Source organism: Podarcis liolepis (genome assembly GCF_965112155.1).
Source record: "Podarcis liolepis genome assembly, chromosome: 2".
NCBI classification, from domain to species: Eukaryota; Metazoa; Chordata; class Lepidosauria; order Squamata; family Lacertidae; genus Podarcis; species Podarcis liolepis.
The window spans coordinates 11,355,794-11,380,820 of NC_139555.1; the positions used below are offsets into that span (position 1 = coordinate 11,355,794).

Here is a 25,027-nt window from a genome sequence, read left to right on the forward strand (position 1 = left end):
TCCAGGATATTTACTTAAACTGTAGCACACATTGTGGATTTCACCTCTGTTTATGGGAGCATTTTTTCAATAATTAGATATTTCCCCCCAAAAAATATCTAAGAGCAACTGTGACTGACCTGTGGCTTTCCAGATGTTGTCGGACTCTAACTCCCATCAACCACCATCTAGCATAGATCATAGAACCATAGTTGGAAGGGACCCCAAGGATCATAAAGTCCAACTCCCTGCAATGCAGATGGTCTTATGTACACAGTTGCTCTTGAAAGCAACACCCCGCCCCTTGTGTCTCTTGCATAATACAGTGGACCCTCCGGATACAAAGTGGTCCATACTTACCCCAAAAAGTCTGTATCCAGAGGTGCCGCTTCTGCACATGCGCATGACACGATAGAGCGCTTTTGCACATGCGTGTGCGGCGAAACCTGGAAGTATACACTTCCGGGTTTGCCACGTTCATAACTTGAAATTACGTTACCCGAAGGTAACGTAACCCGAGGTACCACTGTACCCATCTACAGCAAGGGCAAGGAATCCAGGGTCCTCCAGATGTTGTCGGATTCCAGATTCCATCAGCCTCAGTCAGCAAGGCCAAGGATGGTGAGCTACGCCAGGGGTCAGCAGACTTTTTCAGCAGGGGGCCAGTCCACATTCCCTCTGACCTTGTGGGGGGCTGGACTATATTTTGAAAAAATAATAATGAACGAATTCCTATTCCCCACAAATAACCCATTTTAAATACAGTGGTACCTCAGGATGTGAACGGGATCCGTTCTGGAGCCCTGTTTACATCCCAAAGCGAACGCAACCCATGTCCGTGCATCTGCGCATGCGCGGGTCACGTTTCGGTGCTTCTGCGTATGTGCGTGACGTCATTTTGACGGTCTGCGCATGCGCGCACGGCAAAACCCGGAAGTAACGCACTCCATTACTTCCAGGTCGCCGCGGAGCGCAACCCGAAAATGCCTAACCCGAAGTGTATTCATCCTGAGGTATGACTGTAAAAACACACCTTCTACTCATGTTAAAAAAACCAGTCAGTCCCCACATATAACCCAGAGATGCATTTTAAATAAAAGCACACATTATGCTCATGTAAAAACACCAGGCAGGCCCCACAAATAACCCAGAGATGCATTTTAAATAAAAGCACACATTCTCCTCATGTAAAACCACGCTGATCCCCGGACCGTCCGTGGGCCGGATTTAGAAGGCGATTCAGCCAGATCCGGCCCCCGGGCCTTGGTTTGCCTACCCATGAGCTACGCTGTAGTAACATCTGGAGGTTTGCAGACTCACCGACCCTCCTGCATTGTCACTGGCTTTGTATGAGCCAAGAGCTTTTCACATGTCACTAAGGAGAGGTCTTTCTGGTTCTGTGGCAGGATTATCTGGATCTCACCTAGCTGTTCCATTGCCTTGCAGGTAGGCATTCGTGTCTGGAATTCCTGTCTCTCCCACAGCCATGGAGGCCGATACTGCAATTGACACCAGTAGGGTAGGAGACCTGGTGCTTCTGGACCCATTGACAGAGGATACGTTAATGCAGAATCTGGAGAAGCGCTTCCAACATAAGGAAATCTATGTAAGAGCGGCAGGGATTGGGGGGGGGGGGTAACGGAACTGGGTGGCAGCCTTTCTAACTGGGATGGAAGGATCTGTCAATTTTGGTGCTCTCCGTTTCTCATTTTTCAAATCTTAATTACATTTCTATGCACTTCGCAGCAATTTATGGTTCTCTCCCCTCCCCCCTTTTAATCCTCATGAAAATTCATTTGGACTCCGAACATTTCTCCGAACTCATTTTTATATGCAGTTTCACCAAACATATACACATTTTTGCAAGCAAATTCCCCTAATATAATGCGTTTTTTGTAAACATGGTTTCGTTGGAGAACTGCGTCGCAAAATTTGGATACGTGTGAATTTCAAAGGATGGCTGTATTTCAGTTCTCGTATTGCTTTGGAAAATGAAAATTTGACATATTAGGCATTATATACATACTGGTTTTGTCCTCCATCCCTATTTTTAACTTCAGAATGGGAAACATGAGGCACTGTACAGTATGACATGCACAGTCCAATCGTATGCATATTTTCTCCCGTCAGCTCCCTAGAGAACATGTATAGCTTTGCAGCCTAGGTGTATTTTTGTATAGAGAAATAGGCAACAACCATTGCAGCTCCTGTCCAGAGACACAGCTGACTGGCTGTGCAGGACGAAGCATGCCAACTTTCCAACAGGCTTCTGTAGCTGTGCCTTTCACAGTGAGTGACGATGCACATACATTATCAAGTTTGTGCCGTGAAAAGCTTCTCCTGTAGTTTCCTGAAAAAGAAGCTGGGGTTTAAAGGCACAACAACAATACAGACCAAAGCAGCGTTTCCTCCCCTGATCATTTGGCAATCCTCATCCCAGGGGATGGAGAAAGAGAGAGGTGGCGCTGTGGTAACAGAAGCAGGGGCCGAGGGAAAACAAGCTGGAGGAAAGTCAGCTGAGGGGGCAGCAGGAACTGACTCATTCATTTACTCAGCTTCAGCCCATTGAGGATTTGAACCCTAGTTTCTCAGGTCCTATTCTATTATGCTAACCACTACACCATACTGTCTCTGGTTAATTCAATACCTGAATTATGGGGAGGCAGAAAAGGCCCTGACCTCCTTACCTTTTTGTACTGGCCAGCTTAGCTACTTTTTTCAGAAGTGACAAGGGAGCATGATATGTCTGAAGCTGGGAGAGGACTCAGGAGCTGGACTTGTGGGCAGTGGCGTAGCGTGGGGGGTGCAGGGGGGGCCAGCCGCACCAGGCGCAACATCTGGGGGGGGCACGCTCGCACTCGCAGCTATCTGCCCCTACCTGGCTCACTCACTCTCTCTCACGGGTTAGGGGGCGCGAATTACTTGCCTTGCCCCGGGTGCTAACAACCCACGCTACGCCACTGCTTGTGGGTGTTTATTAAGGACACCCTACTCTTTCACCCCAGATGCACTGCCAGCATCTTGCTGTTCATAATAGCAACATTCCTGCCTTGACAGACATACATCGGGAACGTGGTGATCTCTGTGAACCCGTACGAGCAGCTGCCCATTTACACGGAAGAGATAGTGGAGGAGTATAAGAACTGTAACTTCTTTGCGGTAAAACCCCACATGTAAGTGAGACCCCCAAGGGAGTTTGGCGTGTGTGTGTATGTGACAGCTTTGAGGAATGGGAGGCTGGTAGCAAGCCAGCCAGCCGGCCCTTCTAATGTAAGGTTACCAGGCGTCCCCGTTTCCCGGGGACAGTCCCTGGATTTACAAATCAGTCCCCATACAAAATCCATTGAAGTTGAAACATGTCCCTAGATTCATTGGAAAAAATCTGGTAACCTTATTCTAATGCTTCTTCACTGTGTCTACATAGCTATGCCATAGCAGATGATGCCTATCGCTCACTGAGAGACCAGGACAAAGACCAATGCATTCTTATCACTGGAGAGAGCGGGGCTGGCAAAACAGGTGAGTGAGAAAGAGTTATTCAAGGGAGGGAGGAGAACGTCATAAAACAGGGGTGGGAGACATGTGTGAGCTTCCGGATGTTGCTGAACTACAATTCCCATCAGCCCCCAGCGAGCATGGCCAATGGTTAGGGATGATGGGAGTTGTAGTCTAGCAACACATGGCAGGCCTTAGCAGAGTGGTGGGTTTATATAGTAATGTTGGCGTGTTTCTGTTTGGCTGCATCTACGCAGCTATAAAAAACACCCTGGGGGAAAACCCGTCTTAAAGCTCACAATGGAAAATTTCATAAGTTCCGATTTCAGCTCTACAGTGCCATCTGGTGTCACAGTGTTAAAACACATTCATAACTACCGTATTTTTCCTTGTATAAGACGCCCCCCCCCCCAATATAAGAAGCCCCCTATTTTTAGGGACTCCAATTTAAGAAAATAGGGGGGAGATTGCCCCATGTATAAGATGACCCACAGACCCCATAATTTTAAAGTAAAATGACCTAGTCTTATACACGGAAAAATACAGTACTTTCCCCCTAATGTATCTGAGTCCTATGTAGTTTGTCAAGGTGGCCAGCCTTCCCCAAACTGATGTCCAACTGATCACTAGTCATGCTGCTTGGGGCTGACTGAGTTTGGAGTCCAACAACATCTGAAGGGCAACAGAGGAAGTGTGCACTAAAGAGACTGATACGGCTTCATATCATGTAACATGCTACTGTCAGGGGATGGCAGGATGCTGAAGAGTGAGCACCAGGGGAAGTGGGGGCTGGAGTCTGACTTGGGAGAGGGGGCCAGTGGTCTGCGGGGACCTGTACCAGCCAAGAAGCAGGAGTCGGAGGGAGGGGAAGCTTCTGAGCTGGAGGAAGAGGCAGGCCAGGCAAGTGAAGGTCTGGGTGCTCCCCACCCTCTGCTGAACCACTGTCTCCCAGAACCAGGAGGGAATTGAAGAGGGATGAGCAGAGGACGTTTCCATGCAGGTGCAGTCTCCAGCTGTGTGCACGCAGCCCATCGGGGGAAGGTGCATAAAGTGGTGGAGGGGGAATGGTTCCCAGTTGCTGAAACTGCTCCATAGGGCATGGACATTGGAACAGCTGCCTAAGACACCAAGCGGGTGTGCATAGTTCTTGAGAGCTGTAGAAGTGACTGTGATATCTTTGACAACAGTTAACTCTGTGCCATGTGCATTCTTTTGCTGGGAAGTGCCCTTGACACTATCCAAAAATTACCACAGCCTGTGTTCCACCTGGTTCCCTCACCCCCCAGTCTCCTTGTTCACATAGAGCAGTCTTTCCCCAATTTGGGTCTCCTGCTGTTTTTGGACTACAGTTCCCATCATCACTGAACACTGGTCTTGCTAGTTAGGAATGGTGGGAGTCGTAGTCCAAAAACAACTGGAGACCCAAGTTTGGGAAACAATGACATAGACAGATATAAATAGGCTGTTCACAGCTGAAAATGCCCCCCTGCCTTGCATGAAATCCGACTATGTGCTTATGCAAACAATTATGCACACATCTCCCAACAACAGTATAATCCAGAAGCGGGAACCTCTGGCCCTAAGGCTTAATTAGGACTGCCAGTCCTCTCCATTGGACCTGCAAAGCCACTTTGGGCAAACCATATCCACGTGCTAGTCATCTAACATTGAATGATACCTGCGGCAGGACACTTAAAGTCTATGGGATCTGTAATCTAAACACTACAGTACTAAGATCAGCACTGAGGTTGGTGGAAATACTGCTTTTGACTCTTAAAGAATGGATCTCTTACCTCTAGTCTCATTAAGCTCCCCACCTCAGTACTTCTCATACATGCCCCAGTCATTGCTCCTCCCACTTTTCCTGTACCCTCAGAGGCCAGCAAGCTGATGATGTCATACGTGGCAGCTGTATGTGGGAAAGGGGAACAGGTGAATCGTGTCAAGGAACAATTACTTCAGTCGAACCCAGTACTGGAAGGTATGTACATGCTGATTTCTTCTCTATGAATGGGATAGAGAGGGCTGTGTTCTGGGACAGCAAAGTATCAAGGCTCTTTTGCACTTTTGATAAGGACGCTAATTGTACGCAGTTGTTGCTCATTACTTGTGAGGGATCCAGATGTCCCCACTGAAGCCAAAGCTTCTGTTGTATTCATTTGCATTTGTTGTAGTTGTGTAAATGTTACAGCCACATTTTGGACAGTGCCCGTGGCATTAGTGATACCAACTTGTCTTGGCCTTGAGCTTTTGAGAACCTTTGAGTTTTCACAATCTGTAGTCTAGCAAGTCCTTGAATTCTATACTATTCCATACCTGTTTGGTCCACTCCTGCCATGATACGTTGCCTCTACGATCTAGTCCAGAAGACCTCTTAATGTCATGGAGGAGGAAGCGTTTGGATTTGATATCCCGCTTTATCACTACCCTAAGGAGTCTCAAAGTGGCTAACATTCTCCTTTCCCTTCCTCCCCCACAACAAACACTCAGTGAGGTGAGTGGGGCTGAGAGACTTCAAAGAAGTGTGACTGGCCCAAGGTCACCCAGCAACTGCATGTGGAGGAGCGGAGACGCAAACCCGGTTCACCAGATTACAAGGCTCTTAACCACTACACCACACTGGCTCTCCACCACATGGAGGGGTGGGCAAAGCTTTCCTGGGTAAACATGCAACCCTTTTAATAACCGATTTCATCCCCTGTTGCAGCCTTTGGAAATGCCAAAACCATTCGCAATGACAACTCCTCACGATTTGTAAGTATTTGCTGAGGAATGAATGTTTTGGGAGAGTTTGTGTGTGAAGAATTATGTGAAGCCACTTAAGAGGGTGGGGTGGGAAGAGAGAGCAAGAATTCTGGACTCAGATCTGCTCCTACGTCAAAGTTCTACAACTCAAATACTACGCTAAGAAAAGATGATTGACGTGACCTGCGTAAATGGTGTTAATCAAATGTCCAGGTAATATTCACCTGTTTCACATCATTTATTGTTATTCTACTCTTCATGGAAATGAGAAAAGGTTGTGAAGTCTTGCTTTCTGACTTGAAGAAATCTTGCTTGATGTGGTTGGTTGGCATCTGTCAGGGCAAGAAGACTGTTGTTTTTAAAATGAGAAATGCTGCTGTTTTGGAGGAGAGGCCATAGTTTTGCTTGAGACATTTGCACTGTGGGAGAGAGGGAAAGCACCCACCCCTGAATGCCATTTTCCTGATCTAGATCCCCACTGAAACTGCTACTTGCTCCACTGGGGAAAGTAAGCATGTCTCATGTAGTTTGACTGTTGCTATCTGTCAATTTTAAATCACCAAGTCCCTATATCTGCATTGTAAATTGGGCCACTCTGAAGCAAAAATGAATTAAAAAATAGGAACTCAATTCCCAAAGGTGGGTGGACTCAGTATCACATCCTTCAGGGGTTACAGGCAGCTCATTTTGCTTCAACTGCTTTCCACATTCCCTTCTTCTCCTTAGGGCAAATACATGGATATTGAGTTTGACTTCAAGGGCGATCCTTTGGGCGGCGTCATCAGCAATTGTGAGTATGAGATACCAGACCCTGATAAAGTTTGTCAGAATTTATGCGGCCTAGGACCCACGTACCTATGGGACCGCGTCTCCTGGTGTGCCCTGCGGAGGACCTTAAGGTCCACAAATGACAACACTTTGGAGGTCCCAAGTCTCAAAGTGGTTAGATTGGTCTCAACTAGGGCCAGGGCCTTTTCAGTACTGGCCCCGACTTGGTGGAACGCTCTGTCACAAGAGACTAGGGCCCTGCGGGACTTGATATCTTTCTGCAGGGCCTGCAAGACAGAGCTGTTACGCCTGGCCTTTGGTTTGGACTCACTTTCCCCGTATGTTTCCCTCCCTTTATGGTTTTCATCTATGGGCTACTTTTAAAATGAGGCTGCATTTTAAATTGCATTTTAACCTGTATTTTAAATTGGGATTCCCCCCTATTATATTTTAATTGTAATTTTACTGGTGTTAGCTGCCCTGAGCCCAGCTCTGGCCAGGGAGGGTGGGGTATAAATAAAATTTATTATTATTATTATTATTATTATTATTATTATTCAGAAACGGGATTTCATCCTCTTGGCCAGTTGCTGGAACTGGAGCCTGCAACTCCCACCACACCTGACAATTGGCCATACTGTCTGGGGCTGATGGGTGGTGGAGTCCAACAACATTGGAGAGCCATAGGTTCCCCAACCTTAAGACGCACACCTATATTCTAGTATCTAGTCAACGTTAGGGTTGCCATATTGCAAAAAAGAGGACACATTTGCCAACTTCTACTTTTAACTATGGATCACTATGATGACTCTACCCATGAAAAAGAGGACATGTCCTGGGAAAAGAGGACATATGGCAACCCTAGAATGTGTGCTCTCCAGACGTTTTGGACCACAGGTCCCACCAGCTCTGGCAATTGGCCATGCTAGATGGGGCTGAGGAGAGTTGGACATCCCATTGGCTTCCCTGTCCAGCAACATTTTCAAGGCAACAGGCTCTGTGCTTCTGTTTATCCTCAGAGGCACACTGCCAGGCTACAAGATTTTTCAGGAGCCTAGGAATATCCAGAGATGCTACAGATTGTAGCTTGGCCTTGATGGTGCCCGTCCAACACTTACCTCTTTCATTTCCTCCTTCCATTTATTCTCAGACCTGCTAGAGAAATCCCGGGTGGTTCATCATGTCAAGGGCGAGAGGAATTTCCACATCTTCTACCAGCTGTTGTCTGGAGGCTCTGACGAGCTGCTCAGTACGTCTTTCATGCACGGGGCCCATAGCTGTCAACCGTCCCTTATTTGGCAGGAAAGTCCCTTATCCCAGCGCCGTGTCCCGCTGCTGTCCCTTATTGATGATGTCCCTTAACTTTCCCGGGTTTCAAAGGAAGCAGCTCTTCTCCCTCTCTCCCTGCCGGCCAGGGAGGAGGGAGGCTCCAACTGTGTTGCTTGGCTGCATTGCTCACCCAATAAGGAGTTTAAGAACGACTGGGGGGGTAGAGCTTGCATGCCTTGTGCCGATCAAATTGGCCGTGTTGCCTAGGGACTCGCCTTTGCTCAGCGCTTCCCAGCGGAGAGGTGACAGTAGTTTCCCTTGCTGCATCCCCTTTGCCGGGTTGCTGTGCTGTGGGAACCACCGCTTGAGGCTTCGTTTGGCTGCTGGCTGGGCTTTCTGCCTTTGGCTCAGAGGGGCTCAGAAGTTGAACATACCTGTGCTCTGAAAATCCCTTATTTTGGCTGCTGATCCCTTATTTTCGAGGCTGCTGGTCCCTTATTTTCAAATCTGTAAGTTGACAGCTATGACGGGGCGTAAAGCACACAATGGCAGAGTTAGAGGGCTGCATTCTAGGCCAAGTGTGTGTGGCCCCGTTAGGGAAGAGAACTCTGGCCATTTACTTCTGAGTGGGGGTGGTTGAGTCTGGCGAGTGGGGGACACATCATAGCATCAGAATATGGCCTCCCTTAACACAGGGGTGGGGGGCTCTGTGAATAAAGGAGTGGTGAGAACCACAGACGCCATGACAATGATTCCTCCTCTTCAACAGGACAGCTGAAGCTGCAACGAGACTGCCGCCTTTATGGTTACCTCAACAGGGAGGCCTCAAGCCTGCACGGTATGGATGACGCCGCCAATTTCAGAGCTGTTCAGGTATGAGTTGTGCTGTGTGCCATAGTGGGGTCTGGGGTGTAAATTGTACTGGTCTGTGAGTGGCAGAAGATGTAGTAGTGGTAGTAATGGTGGTGATTTTTGTCCTCATCTAACCTATATGCATGCAGCCATGAACAGGAGGGAGTTTTTTGAAGACTTTTCTTGGATGAAACAACATTTCTCGGATGAAAATAGGGGTGTCCAGCTTCCAACATATGTAAAAACACAATAAAACATTAAAAAAACCCTTCCCTACACAGGGCTGCCTTTAGGTGTCTTCTAAAGGTTGTATAGTTACTTATCTCCATGGCTTGGGGGTCACATAACTCCATACCCTCCAACATTTGTCTGATGAAAATAGAAGAAGAAGAAGACATCTTAAGGCAGCCCTGTTCAGGGAAGTTTTTAATATGTAACGCTGTACTGTTTTTAACACTGATTGGGAGCCGCCCAGAGTGGCTGGGGAAACTCAGCCAGATGGGCGGGGTATAAATAACATATTATTATTATTATTATTATTATTATTATTATTATTATTATTGGAATTTGGACTTGATATCCCGCTGTATCACTACCCTAAGGAGTCTCAAAGCGGCTAACATTCTCCTTTCCCTTCCTCCCCCACAACAAACACTCTGTGAGATGAGTGGGGCTGACAGATTTCAGAGAAGTGAGACTAGCCCAAGGTCACCCAGCAGCTGCATGTGGAGGAGTGGGGAATCGAACCCAGTTCACCAGATTATGAGTCCATCGCTCTTAACCACTACACCACACTGGCTCTCCATAGGGTCGTCCTATGGATAAGTGGGACATTCTGGTATCAAATCAGAAACCAGGATGGCTTCTGTGCATCTGGGACAGCCTTGGGAAAATAGGGACACTTGAAAGGTCTGGACTTAGGGCTCATTCACACTTCCCTTTGCTCCATCACTATTCCCCGAGGAAAAATTGCGTTTTAGCACTGAATCGGAACAAATGGCAATTGGAGTTTCCACATATTGCCATTTGTTCCAATTTAGCACTAAAGAGCAGGTTAAGCAACAGGGCAGATGCAGAACTGCTCAGACCCTGGTCTGGAAAACATAGGATAGGACAACTGCTGGGCCCATGCTTTCTAGGTATGGGGATAAGCAGAAGTGTGGACTAGCTCTTAGCGGAACGCAAGGTTCGTAGAAGTACAAATGAGAGACATAGAGAACGCCACACCATGAAGTATGAGCAGGGCCGGCTCAGGACATTCTGTCACCTGAGGCAAACCACAAAATGGTGCTCCCCCCCACCAGGGAAGTAGGGGAGAGTGAAGATCTAAATCAAGAATAGGGATGGGGGATAAAGATCGACATTGGGATTGGATGCCCCTTGGGGATCCTGCTCCCTGCGGCAGTTGCCTCACCTTGCCTCTTGGGTATGAGCATGTTCAGGAGCTATGAAATCCTTACTGACTGTTGGTGTATGTGTGTAAAACTGGGAAGGGGAAATGTGTGGGAAGGGAAATGTGTGTGGGGGGAATATCCTGGAAAGGGGCATGGGTGACTGGAGCCCTGAACAGAAGCACGCACGCCACATAGCAGCATTCTGTTGCAGGTCCCACTTGTATATTCCTGTGAATCCACAGACCTGCCCTATGGCATATTAGAGCCTGTACAACCCAAATCCTTCTCTCTAGTTAACCAGAGTGCTTTCAGAGACAGGGGCTTAATGTTGCAAATGGGTCATTGAGGTATTGCAAATAGGAAGTTGGTGGCAGTTTTGTTGAATTTTCCCCAGAACGGGAAAACCAGGATTAGATGGGGGGAGGGGAGTATGGACTGGCATTTTGAATCCAGGAAAGTCTCGTGGACCATTAAGGAGCACTGATATCATATTAAACACCTGCCTGGGAGCACCATTAGATAAAGGTAAAGGGACCCCTGATCATTAGGTCCAGTCGTGACTGACTCTGGGGTTGCGGCGCTCATCTCATTTTATTGGCCGAGGGAGCCGGCGTACAGCTTCTGGGTCATGTGGCCAGCATGACTATGCCGCTTCTGGCGAACCAGAGCAGCGCACGGAAACGCCGTTTACCTTCCCGCCGGAGTGGTACCTATTTATTTATTTACTTACACTTTGATGTGCTTTCAAAGTGCTAGGTTGGCAGGAGCAGGGGCCGAGCAATGGGAGCTCACCCTGTTGCGGGGATTCGAACCACTGACCTTCTAATCGGCAAGTCCTAGGCTCTGTGGTTTAACCCACAGCGCCATTTACACATCCATTTTTGGCCCTGAAAGTATAATTGGGTTTTGCCTCGGATCTCAACATGCTCATGCACAGAAGGCTTTGCTGTGGTCCATAGGGAGCTCACCTGAGGGCTTTCCTGTGTTTAACCCTGCTCCCTAATGCTGCTTTTCTTGAAGGATGCTATGCGAGCCATTGGCTTCTCCCCATCAGAGATCACAGCGGTGCTGGAGGTGGCTGCTGTCGTCCTCAAACTTGGCAACCTAAAGCTGGGGCAGCAATTTCAGGCCAGTGGAGCTGAAGCTTGTGGAATCGAGGATGACAAAGGTCAGCAGGGCAGGATGGGTCATCTCCAGAATTACCACACAGATTTTGGCCCAGGGCTGATTGCCCCATAGTAGCTCACGATTTTGAGAACCAGATCTTTCCCCAGGTGTTATGTGGGCGCATGCAGCCTGTGTCCCATTGGCTTAATAGTCTCAGTTCCATGGTATGATACACCCGGTGGCCAGGGTGCCATAATGGGTTTAGAATTAAAAGGGTTTTCCTAAATGCAGTTGGAACATCAGTTGCCCTGTACCATTTAGCAACATTTAGTAACCCAATGGGACGTCATCACTTTGCGAGTTCCCTCCACAACCTGCTGCATGTGGCAGGAATAAAAATAATTGCAGGCAAACAACCTCTTAGGGGGAAGTTGTCTACTCTTACTGATCTAATTGAGGTGAAGGAAGACTGATTCTAAACTTCTGCTGCCTTGTGGGATATCTTTGGGAGAAGAAAAAGCTAAAGAATAAACTCTATACCAGGCTTCCTCAAATTCGGCCCTCCAGATGTTTTGAGACTACAGTTCCCATCATCCCTGACCACTGGGCCTGCTAGCTAGGGATCATGGGAGTTGTAGGCCAAAAACATCTGGAGGGCCAAGTTTGAGGAAGCCTGCTCTACACAAAACCGAAGTGGAGTCCCTAAGATGGTTGGATGGTGCCTTGTATCAGTGGCGTAGCGTGGGGGGTGCAGGGGGGGCCGGCCGCACCGGGCGCAACATCTGGGGGTTAGGGTTAGGGGGCGCAAATCCACGGGTTAGGGGGCGCAAATCCACGGGTTAGGGGGCGCAAATTACTTGCATTGCCCCGGGTGCTGACAACCCACGCTACGCCACTGCCTTGTATGCCTCCTTCTGGCGACTCCTGCATCCAAGCTGGTGCTAAACCGATTGCTCTGCCTTCCTTCGGACTACATCAGCGAGGCCAAGAGCAGGGTCAGCTCAGGACTTCTATACACATTCACTTCGGTGCTGCTAAGAAATGCACAAATTGGGGGAAGGTGTGCATAAGAAGGCACGTATTTGTGAAAACAGTTTTCAAGAATGTGTTATTTTAAGGGAAATTGCTGACCACAAAAATTATGGAAGGTTGTAGACAAAATACCGGTACCTATACTGTATTAGGATAAATGTGCACTAAAATGCTGACAATTTTTTCACAATGACTGGGGGGAAAGTAATCCAGACTGATGTATAAATATGGAGAACAAGACTGAGAACAGCTGAAATGGGCAGGTTTGTCTATCCCTGCCCACTAGAATGAATGGAACAGTAATTGGTAGAAGACAGCCTGAGCTTGGGAAACTCCTGCTTCGATCCCCGCTGAGCCTCCCTGCCTTGATTTCTCTGCATTGCAATGTGTCTCCAGTACCAGGGAGAGGAACTCACTTCCCGCTTTGCTTTTGCAGTTGTGCGGGAGATCTGTCAGCTGATCCAATTGAGCGAAACTGCCCTGGAGCAGGCTTTGTGCTCTCGCACAGTGGAAGCCCATCAGGAGAAGGTGGTGACAACACTAACGGTCTCACAGGTGAGTGTGGAGCTGAAGTACATGCAGATTTCCGTTAGGTCATTAGTTCCCGTGCAAAAATGTTGATTCTGCTGTATTTCCATTCCATTTTTTTTTTAAACAAACCTGTTTCACAGAGACTCAAGCCTGTCCTCTCAACCAGTTCAATGGGTGGAGGTCTCTTGCTCATGTTTTTCTTACCAGCCACTTCATACTGTGGCAGGTCATTTATGTACATATTCTGCTGCATGCTAGAATCTGTGTTTTGCATCTCACTGCAGACATATCAGCACTGGTGTGCTAACTCATTTTCTCCAGTATGCAAATGCCAAGGTGCAGGAGTCTGACGTTAGCCTGATAGCTACAGGGAGCAGGGCCTTCTTGCAGGTGACACTCTCTTTATGGAAGCGGGAAGAGCCACAGCTCAGTGTTAGACCATTTTCTGGGAGAGACCTTGCATTAAATCCTGGAGTGTTGTTGCCTATCAGTGTGGACAATACTGAGCCTTTCAGCAGATGTTGAAATTAGGGGTGTAAGGATGCAGTGATTTCTGTCCCATCCTGTGACTTTTGCAATCAGCACTGTTTCTGTTCCACTGCAGTTCGGCTTCCGGCCAATCCTACGTTATTTGTGTCGCTAGCAGTTATGGTCAAATGTAATGCAATTAATTATGTAGTTAATTTTGCAATTAAATTCAGTGCATTGTGACAGAAGGGAAACATCAAAAACAAGGCAGAAAATAATACCGTATTGGCCCAAATATAAGCCACACCCGAATGTAAGCCACACCTTTAAAATTCAAGGGGGGGGGGAGGAAAAAAAGATAATACCTGAATATAAGTTGCTCCCTTAAAATTCTGTAGGCACTCACACACGTATGTCTGTTTCAGCAGCGATATCATAAAAGCCAATTTTTGTAAGGTCGCGAAATTAAGCCAAACTTTAACTTTTCATGGTCAGAATTTGGGGAAAAAGTAAGGCTTATATTCAGGCCAATATGGTATAATTATTGATGTAACATTTGCTGACTGAAAAAATCAATCATGCTGAATAGCATACATATTCACTTGTGTGATTTCAGTTATTGACTGTGGTCGAACACTGCTCAAATTTCCATTTCTGACGGAACTCTGACATCCCCGGTTGAAATCCAGGCTGCTGTAGGGCACAAAACTACCTATGAATGTAGTATGTCCCTCGCGCCCCCCCCCCTCCCGTCATACTTTCTCCTTTCAGTTCTAGGAATGGCAGTTCTGTAGAGCAGCTGTTAAATTATCATAATTTTACAAGTTACAGTGATGATTCTAAGACTGGTTTCGGACCAGTATACTTAGGATGTGTAAAACATGCCCTCATCAGATAGCTATAACCCAGGATGGTTCTGACCTGGGAGCTTTAGGGCTGAGTTCTTCCCAAGGCAGTGGCTATCACTCTGGCCCAGGGCTCTCAGCTTCCTGAACGGTCTGTGTGTTTCATGGTCTAACAGTCTCTGTCTTGCTTCCTAGGGTTACTATGTGAGGGATGCCCTAGCAAAGAATGTTTATAACCGGCTATTTAACTGGCTCGTTAACAGGATCAACGAGAGCATCAAAGTGAGTGTGTGCGGTGGATATGATCCACCTGACTTAAAACAGTGAAAATGAGTTCAATATCCAATGTATTAAAGCAGTGGTTTAAAGGTCCATTCGTGACCGACTGTGGGGTTGCGGTGCTCATCTCGCTTTATTGGCCAAGGGAGCCGGCATACAGCTTCCAGGTCATGTGGCCAGCATGACTAAGCTGCTTCTGACGAACCAGAGCAGCGCACGGAAACGCCGTTTACCTTCCCACCGGAGCGGTACCTATTTATCTACTTGCACTTTGACGTGCTTTCAAACTGCTAGGTTGGCAGGGACTGAGCTCACCCTGTCGAAGGGATTCGAACCGCTGACCTTCTGATCGGCAAGTCCTAGGCTCTGTGGTTTAACCCAGTGGTTTATGACTCAGCTAATGTGGTCATTCACAAAAGTTCCCTTATTTTCATATCTGGCTTAGTGAGAGAACCCATACATGGGGGGTGGAGTACTTGCGGCCATCCAAGTGTTGCTAGACCACATCTCATCATCCCTCACCATTATGCATTCTGGGAGAGGTTGATGTCAACTGGAGTCAAACAGCAGCACCAACATCTGTAGAACCACCACTGCCATAATATGCTGCTTTGGAGCAAGGGTGGGATTGAGCTAAATGATGCATTTTCATATAGGCACTGGCAAAAATTTTTTTGGGGGAAAATATGTATTCATGATTAGGAAGAGAGAAACAAGATGGTAACTATCCCCAATTAAATGACATGGGGAGACTGGGAAGTATGAATGCTTTCAGCACACCTTCTTCTTCTTCTTCTTCTTCTTCTTCTTCTTCTTCTTCTTCTTCTTCTTCTTCTTCTTCTTCTAGGTGACAACGACTGAGCACAAGAAAGTCATGGGTGTCCTGGATATTTATGGCTTTGAGATTTTTCAGGTGAGTAGTGGATATTCCTGGTCCTTGCTTCTAAAGGCAGAGATTTGGTCAGGGTCTTGGCAAGTGGGTCTGACTCTGGGGCAGGCTGGTGCCTTCAGATATGAGAAGGTGCTCTCTCTGAGTACATGTTCATGTGTTATGTGCGCATTGCTACCTCTCTATCTTTCTATGTCTTGTTTATGTGTATTAAATGGAGGAGCACAAACATGAACTGGGTTTACAGTATGTTGCGAGGAGACATCAGGGCTGAGAGTCAGGCTTAGGGGATATGGTGAGGGTTTTATATGTGGGAGTCGATCTAGGATGTATGCATCCTTTACCTGGGGTTCTTTTGCTTTCAAAGTTTCTATTTTTTCTCCTTCTCCCCTGTGTAGGACAACAGCTTTGAGCAGTTCATTATCAATTACTGCAACGAGAAGCTGCAGCAAATCTTCATCCTGCTGACCCTGAAGGAGGAACAAGAGGAATACATCCGGGAGGTAGACAATTTTGCCAGAGCCAGGCCTGGTTCATAGGCAAGGGGCAAGGGTATTAACAGAATAGGTTATATATACAAGGTTGTGTGTATGTGTGTGTGTATGTACACACACAAACAAACAGTGCAGGAATAATAATAATAATAATAATAATAATAATAATAATAATAATAATAATAATAATAATAATATACTGTTTATACCCCGCCCATCTGGCTGGGTTTCCCCAGCCACTCTGGGTGGCTTCCAACAGAATATTAAATTACAATAGTCTATTAAACAAATAACTTTAAATGTACAGGTGCCAATAACCTCTAGGATTCACCATAAGATCAGAGAAGCAATTGTATTTTATAGGAAAATACAAATATAGTATAGTATGTAAAAAAGAGGTGGGGGATGTATAATGTTGGTGTGGGGGGGGTAGTTGGGATGGTCCATTTGTTACAACAGAACAGGTTTCCTGTCCAGGATGAACCCTTGTTATGTGGAAGCCCTGCTTGCAAGAGGAGGAGGTGTCAGTGGCTACTAGTCATCGTGATGACTATATTCTGCTCCCAGGAGCAGAGGCTGCAAGCCTCTGAATACCATTTGCTAGGGAACAACCAAGGGGAGAGAGTTTTTGTGCTAATGTCCTGTCTGTGGGCTTCTCAAGCATCTGGTTGGGCAAAGTGGGAGCCAGGATGCCTAACGAGACAGAGTGAGGAGCTGAGAACCTGTGTTCTGGCCCCTGCCCGGATGCTGTTAGACTACTGCAACTCACATCGGGAGCGGTGGGGTGGTGCCACCTCCCTGCCACTTGATGGGATGGGGCAGTGAGTTTGGAGCTGCAGTGGTGGAGTCAATCTAGCCAGGGTGGGTAGAGCTTTGCAACTACCCAGTCAGCGTGGTGTGGTGGTTAAGAGCGGTGGATTCGTAATCTGGTGAACCGGGTTCGCTTCCCTGCTTCTCCACATGCAGCTGCTGGGTGACCTTGGGCCAGTCACACTTCTTTGAAGTCTCTCAGCCTCACTCACCTCACAGAGTGTTTGTTGTGGGGGAGGAAGGGAAAGGAGATTGCTAGCCACTTTGAGACTCCTTAAGGGGAGTGAAAGGCAGGATATCAAGTCCAAACCCCCCCCCCCTCCTCCTCCTCCTTCTTCTTCTTCTTCTTCACCCTGCCACGCTCCTGTGGCACTTTGGTAAGCAGTAGTGATGAAAGCCAGGGGACGCGGGTGGCGCTGTGGATTAAACCACAGAGCCTAGGACCTGCTGATCAGAAGGTCGGCGGTTCGAATCCCCGCAACGGGGTGAGCTCCCGTTGCTCAGTCCCTGCTCCTGCCAACCTAGCCGTTCGAAAGCACATAAAAGTGCAAGTAGATAAATAGGTACCGCTCTGGTGGGAAGGTAAACGGCGTTTCCGTACGCTGCTCTGGTTCGCCAGAAGCGGGTTAGTCATGCTGGCCACATGACCCGGAAGCTGTACGCCGGCTCCCTCGGCCAAAAAAGCGAGATGAGCGCCGCAACCCCAGAGTCGGTCACGACTGGACCTAATGGTCAGGGGTCCCTTTACCTTTACCTAGTGATGAAAGCCACATTGTGGGCCTCCTTTCCCTGCTAACAACATGCTTTCTCTCTCTCCCCCCCCCAGGGCATTGCTTGGACTCCTGTGGACTTTTTCGATAACAGCATAATCTGCAACTTGATAGAGGATGTAAGTTGTTACGGGAGCAATGGTGAATAAAGTGGAGAGAGAAAGAAGACTTGCAATCCCATAAATCCAAGACCTCATCCCTTTCAGGGCCTTTCTTCGCTTCCAGTGCTCATGTTGTGTCTCTAAGGCAGGGGTCAGCAACCTTTTTCAGCCACTGCCACTTAGATCTTGTGGGGGGCTGGACTATATTGGGGGGGGGGGAATGAACGAATTCCTATGCCCCACAAATAGCCCAGAGATGCATTTTAAACAAAAGGACATATTCTACTCATGTAAAAACACACTGATTCCCGTACCATCCGCGGGCTGGATTGAGAAGGTGATTGGGCCGCATCCAGCCCCCGGGCCTTAGGTTGCCTACCCCTGCTCTAAGGGCTCATCCACACTTCCGCTTGTCCTGCTGCCACCACTGAATCGGAGCAAACATCAATAAGTTTTTCTGCGGATTGACATTTGTTCTGATTCAGAGGTAAACAGCAGGTTATCTCCAGGGAAAGTGGCAGAACAAATGAAAAACTAGGCATAAGACTGGTAGAACAAAGTGGACAAGGAGGCTACATAACCCCATGGCATTGGTTGCATTTGCTTAATCTTAGCAGGTGTGGCTGTGCTCAGGGCCTGGAGGGGAGACTGCCCAGGATAGATGTAATCAGAGAAGTTCCCATGGGGGGGGGAGGTGAGCAGTGCTGAGGAGAATGGTAAATGGCTTCCCAGCTTGTGGCAGGTTTCATTGTCTCAAGTGGGAAAAGTGTCTCTGAGTATGTGCAGAGTGCCCTCTCACTTTGCCACTGCAGTTGGTCCCTGCCCCAGCACACGCAATAAAAACTTAACAGAGTGGTTGGCAATGTTTCCATGCAGGGCTAAGTCCTCACACCTCTTGGTTTTCAATAATGAAAAGCTGTCTTTTGCTAGGTTACTGTGACCAAAACAACCACCACTCAGTCTCTTGCCCAGCAAATTCCACTCTTCCTTTCCCATCATTGCCTACCTTGATCCAATGCCTCCTTTTTCTTTCACAACTCTGGCACACTCTGGCATTTTCGCCGTAGATAATCTGGCCTTCTCTGCACTCATTTCTGTCCAGTGCTTTATGAGTGCCAACAAGGGTCAAGACTCAGCCCTGCATGAATCTATCTTCAGGTGTGTGTGTGTGTGTGTGTGTGTGTGTGTGTGTGTGTGTGGAAGTAGAGTGGTGGAGAAGGAGGCCAAAGAACACAGCCTTGCCTTTCACCAAAGAAAACTGCTCTAGGTTCCTGTCCTTCCCTTCAGTGGGCTGAGTACTTCACAAACAGATGGCTTATTTTTTTTTAAGAAAAGAAAAGAAAAACAATCCACAGAGGAGACAGGCTAACAAGCAGAAAGAAGGGCCGTGGACGAGGAATTGGAAAGGCCAGCAACCATGATGTGTTGTTGTTTTTTTAACTGCATCTGCAAGGAGCAGGCAAAGAGAAGAGCAGGCCTTTGAAAGAGCTGAAGACACCCCATGTCTGCTTGCTCAGAAGTAAGCTCCACTGAGTTCAGTGGGCCTTACTCCCTGTGAAGTGTTATCATAACCACTTATGCATCAGCCAAACAGAGGGCAAAGGAAGAGACAGATTTGCATAAAATGTGGATTTGCTTGTTAATGTGTATAGATGCCAGTCTGGAAAATACTAATTAAAATTAAAGTGGAAATGAAGTTACAGTGGACACTCGGGTTGCAAACGTGATCCGTGCGGGATGCACGTTTGCAACCTGCAGCGGCGCGTTCTGTGCATGTGCGACACCCGAAACCCGGAAGTAACCCGTTCCGGTGCTTCCGGGTTTCTGCAGGTCCGTAACCTGAAAAAATGCAACCTGAAGCGTCTGTAACCCAAGGTATGACTGTACACTTCTCTCTCTCTCTCTTTTTTAAAAAAAGATATTTATTAAGTTTTCACAAATTATAAAATCACACACAATACAAACAAACACACACAAAAATAAACAAGTATAATTTCAAATCCTTATTCTCTTAAAACTTACTTCACCGACCTCCTCATACCTCCCCTTTCTGCATTCCAATTTCAAATATTTAGTTCCTCACCCTTAATTTAATCTAATTATAATCCTTTCTTTTCCTTTAACCTAATCTTTACAGCTGTAATCCGCTTACTTCTATAGCCGCAACAGTTTAACACTCATTAGTTTTACAATGTCTCTTAAGATAGATCTTAAATTTCTTCCAATCTTCTTCTGCCGTCTCCTTCCCCTGATCTCGGATTCTGCCAGTCATTTCAGCCAGTCCCATGTAGTCTATCACCTTCATCTGCCATTCTTCCAGAGTGGGTAGATCTTCCATGACTGTACACTTCTCACCACAGTGGAGAAAACCATGATCTAGACTAGATCTGCTAGACACATCAAAGAAACGTTTCAGTTAAATGCATTGCAAACTTTGTATGAGAAATCGCGTTGGGTGACTGAGGTTGGTGGGTTAGTGCCCCATTTGCCCTGGTGGACCAGCCTGCACTGCAGTGTTCTAAGTGTTCCTTCTTTCCGTAGGGCAAAGGTGGGATCCTGGCCATGCTGGATGAGGAGTGCCTTCGCCCGGGCGAGGTGAACGAAGCCACATTCCTGAACAAGCTCAACCAAGTCTACAAGGGACACCAACGCTACGAGAGCAGGGTCACACAGAATGACAAGCGTATCATGGACAACAGCTTGCATGCAAACTGCTTCCGTATTCACCACTATGCTGGCAAGGTAATTGGCGCTAGGAGCCTTTCTCAAAAACGGGTCTGTTTGGGGAGCACAGGAGGTTAGAGCAGGGGTAGCTCCCCTGCAGTGCTGGCATGTAGCCCTTGGAAAGGTGGTGAACCTTGAGCTGGAAAAGGTTAGCTACCACCCCTGGGTTAAAATATAGTTTCCTAAAGCTGAAGTGCCTGAATCCCTTGGGATGGTTTGGGAAATGTGGCTGGGAGCATGTGAGGTGAAGGAAACTACTGCTGTGTGACAGCACGCAGAGAAGCGTTTCTGAACTGTGGAGCTCTCATCTTCAACTTGAAGTCTTCCCTTCTATGTGCCTCCATCAATGGGTGATGCACTGTGTTCACTAGGAATGTATCTGAGAACTACTTAGGCACTGAGTCTTCTCCACCTCAGGTGACCTACAATGTGGTCGGATTCATAGAGAAGAACAACGACCTGCTCTTTAGAGACCTGTCACAAGCCATGTGGAAGGCCAAACACGTGCTCCTGCGCAGCCTCTTCCCTGAAGGGGACCCCCAGAAAGCCTCACTCAAGCGTCCACCCACCGCTGGTTCACAGTTCAAAGCCTCTGTGGCCACCCTCATGAAGAATCTCTATTCTAAGAACCCTAATTACATCAGGTAATTTCTGTGTGTGTGTGTACGTGTGTGTGTGAGAGAGAAACAGTGGATAGACATCTATTTATTTTGGAAAGCTGATTGTTCTCTGTGCATTCGGACACTTCTTAAGATCTCATAACAAAATTTTGTGTGATGGTTCCTAGGACCAAGGAGCAGGCTTTCATCTATGTTTAGATATACAGTGGTGCCTTGCAAGACGAAAAGAATCCGTTCTGTGATTCTCTTCGTCTAGCGGTTTTTACGTCTTGCGAAGCAAGCCCATTGACGAATTAGCGGATTAGCGCTATTAGTGGCTATTAGTGGCTATTAGCGGCTTTTAGCGGCTTTTAGCAGCTTATCTGCTGATCAGATCAGCTGATAAGCGGCTTAGCGGCTTAGAAAAAGGGGGGGGGGAGGAAAAAACAACCAGCAGGAACTCGCAAGACATTGTCGTCTTGCGAAGCAAGCCCATAGGAAATTCGTTTTGCGAAGCACATCCAAAACGGAAAACTCTTTCGTCTAACGAGTTTTCCGTCTTGCGAGGCATTCGTCTTGCGGGGCACCACTGTAATTCAGCACCATTTTGACCAAAGATGATGAACTGAACCTTTAAAGGCTGCACTGGTTTTTTTATGTCTCAGAATTCCCAAGCATTTCTGGGTATGAGGCTGCTACTGGACTTATCTTTGGATCCAGCCAGTTTGCTGAAAGAGATGGGAGAGTAATCTCACTCAATAAGGATGTCCTCTTTGCTGCAGGTGCATCAAGCCCAATGACACCAAAAAGGCTGCTGTGTTCACAGATGATCTGGTTCGGACACAGGTGCGCTACCTTGGCCTCTTGGAGAACGTGCGCGTACGGCGGGCTGGTTATGCCTATCGGCAGCTCTATGACCCATGTTTGGAGCGCTACAAGATGCTCTCCAAGGAGACTTGGCCAAAGTGGAAAGGCAGCGCCAGGTAGGACACAGAAACTGCGATGTGATGGAGAGGTTGCCATCAGAGCCTGGTGGTTACATTCAGGGGTCAGCAGAATACTCACATAGTGGACTCATCCAAGGGTTTAATAATGCTGATACAGGGCTAGAGAGAGAAACTTGGAGGGCTGCATTTGGCTGCTGGGGGTGAGATCCCCGACCGCTGGGCTAGGCTTTGCTTGGAAAGGAAACATGTAGCACATTTGTGTGGTGATGGGGACAGACGCAGGTGGTTTTGGAGGGTCATCCCACATCATGGACTGGTTGGCTGCAGAGGAGTGGTGGGAGACACCAGCTGGGGAACTCCCAAGGGACAAAAGCTCAAAGCCAGGGGATTGGTGGTGGGACAACGATGACTAGTTAGAGGGAGAAGACTGGGAGGAGGAGGTGTTGGAAGCAGAGTTTAGTGGGCAGGGAGAGGGTGGGGCAGAGAGCCCAGGCTCAGAGGCTGGAAAGGAGGGGGGGGCCAAGAGGCAGATATGGGGTAGAGTCTCCCCCTCCTGCTGCGACCAGCTCCCCTCTACACCCTGGTCTCTTGGAACATGCAGAGAAATGAAAAGAGCAGAGCAGAGGTTGATTGTGCACGGACACAGTCTACGATTGCTTGACAAAAACCCTGCAGAGGAGAGGACTTAGGAAGCAGTGGAAGGTGAGGATCTTTGGCCCTTGCAACTGTCTTTTTGGAGTTGGGATTACTTGCCTGCACTGTTTTGGTTTTTTTGAATAAAGAGTTAACTTCATTGACACTGTGTTTTCATTGCTGACCTACACTTGACTCTGGCTCCTGACACACTACTTTGCAGCTTCCCACTGCACAGGCTCTCCTAGTCATAAGCATTTTGGATGTTCCAGGCTTGTGCCAGCTGGGTGACCCAGTGGCGTAGCGTGGGTTGTCAGCACCCGGGGCAAGGCAAGTAATTTGCGCCCCCTAACCCGTGGATTTTGCGCCCCCTAACCCGTGGAGCGCCCCCCCCAGATGTTGCGCCAGGTGCGGCCGCCCCCCCTGCACCCCCACGCTACGCCACTGAGTGCCACGCTTAGCCTTTGTGGCCAGGAGCCATCGCGAGCATATTTTAAAGAGGTCTAGAAAGGGAGAACCCCCCTCTCTTTTCCCAGCCCCCACCCTCGAAGATGATGGTGGCGGTGAATTAAATTTGTATACCGCCCTTCATCCATATATCTCAGGGCGCTTCACAGCATAAACATGGCCGTTCACATCCTGCACCGGGTCTTTCCGCGCTCCCAACGATGCCCGCCGGCTACCGAGGAGAGACCCCAGACCCGGGCTTTGCGCAGGGGGGTGTCTATTCCCTCTGTGCGCCAGGTGCCTCCAGTGAGGCTGAAGGGCAGAGGGATGGGTGCTCCTGACAGATTTGGATTTTTATGACTTTTTTGTATTAGGCTTCTGCATTCTGGCCATCTTTTAGCGCAGTGTTTCTCAACTGGGGGCCATATGGCTCCCTGGGCCCTCCCCCCAGGATATTCCAAGGGGGCCACAGATGAAAATTGTGTAAATGGGGCGGGTACGGCACGAGACTGGGGGGGGGCAGAGAGAGAAGTGAGAAGTGAAGAAAACAGAAGTGACCTAGAGAAATAAACAAGAAAAAGACGTTGCTGTTTCTTTGCAAGAAGTGCTGCTAGAGTTGCAGAACGAAGTAGCAGCCAGAGTAACTTTCAGTCAAGAAAAACACCGTTTTTGGATAAAGTGTACAATATCTTTAAAGTTTCCACAGCTTTGGGATAAAGCAAAATTGTTTTAGTGGCATTTCCTACGTCTTACTTAGTAGAAGGAGGTTTCTACCTGGCCTGAGCAGTCTGAAGGGCGGGGGGAGGGGCAGCAGAGCGTAGAGGAGAGGGTCCCTGCCTAACCCCTTTCCCACCAACCATTATCCAACTCAATATTATTCCAGGCTGAGCCTGCTTCTCTCAGCCCCGGGAAGCCATGAGTCAAGAGAGAGCCGGAGAGCCAGCGCTGAGAGCCGGAGACAGCGGCGCCCCCTTCTGCCGGGAGACCCTCGCCCGCCCGCCGGCTTCCTCTCGGAGGGTTTAGGCGCAGCGAGGCCCCTTGGAGCTCTCCTCCCTCCCAGTCGGCAGAAGCAGCTGCCGCCTGTGGCTGGGCCGAGGGGATGGCGTCGGCGTCGGGGTGCGGAGGCTGCCCGTGCCCGGCCAGGCGTCGGTGGCGGCGGCGGCGCTGCTGCAGCGGCTGCTCCTCCTGCGAGCAGTGAGTGGAGCGCAGCCGCAGCAGCGGCGGGGGGGCGCGCGCGCGCTAGGGCGCAAGGCTGGCGGCGCCGGGGGGGGGAGCCCGGCGGAGGAAGGAATTTGTCCCTTCCCTCTGGACTTGCGCCCCCCCAGATGTTGCGCCCGGTGCGGCTGGCACCCCTGGCACCCCCCACGCTACGCCACTGGGGTGACCTAGTCTGTGGTGGAGACCTGCAGTGCTGCTTGGCATTAGGCACATGGGCACTAACACCCCTCCCACACACATAGAGTGGCCTTCCCAACCAACTAAGAGTGAGCCCAGGTGGTGGCTAGGCAATCTCTGATCTCTTATGTTCCCCTTTCTGGTGCAGGGATGGTGTTCAAGCCCTTTTGAGCAGTCTGCCCATTGACTCCAAAGAACTGGCATACGGGCACACCAAGATCTTCATCCGCACGCCACGCACGGTGAGCAACTGATGTCAGGACCAAGAGGGGAGGTCAATGGTTACCAGCTCTTCTGGAGTTAGTGGGAGGAATGAATGTTGCTCCTAGGGTTGCACCAAATATTTTTCACTTAAGGCGTGTGCGTTACAAAATGAAAGATATGACAAAATATATGTCACCACACTGCATAGCCAACTATATTCGTCTATAGATGCCTCCAGACTTTCAATATT

At 48.4% G+C, this 25,027-nt stretch overlaps 1 protein-coding gene and 1 long non-coding RNA gene across 2 annotated transcripts in view; one reads left to right on the top strand and one right to left on the bottom strand.

Annotated features, from left to right (window-relative positions):
* Nucleotides 1–25,027, bottom strand: part of LOC310700740 — a 135,583-nt gene that overhangs the window by 100,204 nt on the left and 10,352 nt on the right. The gene's annotated exons all lie outside the window — the stretch shown is intronic.
* LOC310700400 (unconventional myosin-Ia-like) overlaps nucleotides 1–25,027 on the top strand; it is a 60,095-nt gene that overhangs the window by 13,678 nt on the left and 21,390 nt on the right. Inside the window, exons 2-19 of the mRNA XM_083489917.1 lie at nucleotides 1,426–1,585; nucleotides 3,037–3,152; nucleotides 3,404–3,498; nucleotides 5,351–5,455; nucleotides 6,182–6,228; nucleotides 6,946–7,009; nucleotides 8,138–8,236; nucleotides 9,026–9,129; nucleotides 11,523–11,670; nucleotides 13,078–13,196; nucleotides 14,681–14,767; nucleotides 15,612–15,677; nucleotides 16,052–16,156; nucleotides 17,784–17,846; nucleotides 20,370–20,570; nucleotides 20,970–21,196; nucleotides 21,934–22,134; nucleotides 24,722–24,815. Coding sequence (XP_083346043.1) covers nucleotides 1,466–1,585; nucleotides 3,037–3,152; nucleotides 3,404–3,498; nucleotides 5,351–5,455; nucleotides 6,182–6,228; nucleotides 6,946–7,009; nucleotides 8,138–8,236; nucleotides 9,026–9,129; nucleotides 11,523–11,670; nucleotides 13,078–13,196; nucleotides 14,681–14,767; nucleotides 15,612–15,677; nucleotides 16,052–16,156; nucleotides 17,784–17,846; nucleotides 20,370–20,570; nucleotides 20,970–21,196; nucleotides 21,934–22,134; nucleotides 24,722–24,815 — 2,061 coding nt within the window. The 5' untranslated portion in view covers nucleotides 1,426–1,465. The remainder of the gene's footprint in view (nucleotides 1–1,425; nucleotides 1,586–3,036; nucleotides 3,153–3,403; nucleotides 3,499–5,350; nucleotides 5,456–6,181; nucleotides 6,229–6,945; nucleotides 7,010–8,137; nucleotides 8,237–9,025; nucleotides 9,130–11,522; nucleotides 11,671–13,077; nucleotides 13,197–14,680; nucleotides 14,768–15,611; nucleotides 15,678–16,051; nucleotides 16,157–17,783; nucleotides 17,847–20,369; nucleotides 20,571–20,969; nucleotides 21,197–21,933; nucleotides 22,135–24,721; nucleotides 24,816–25,027) is intronic.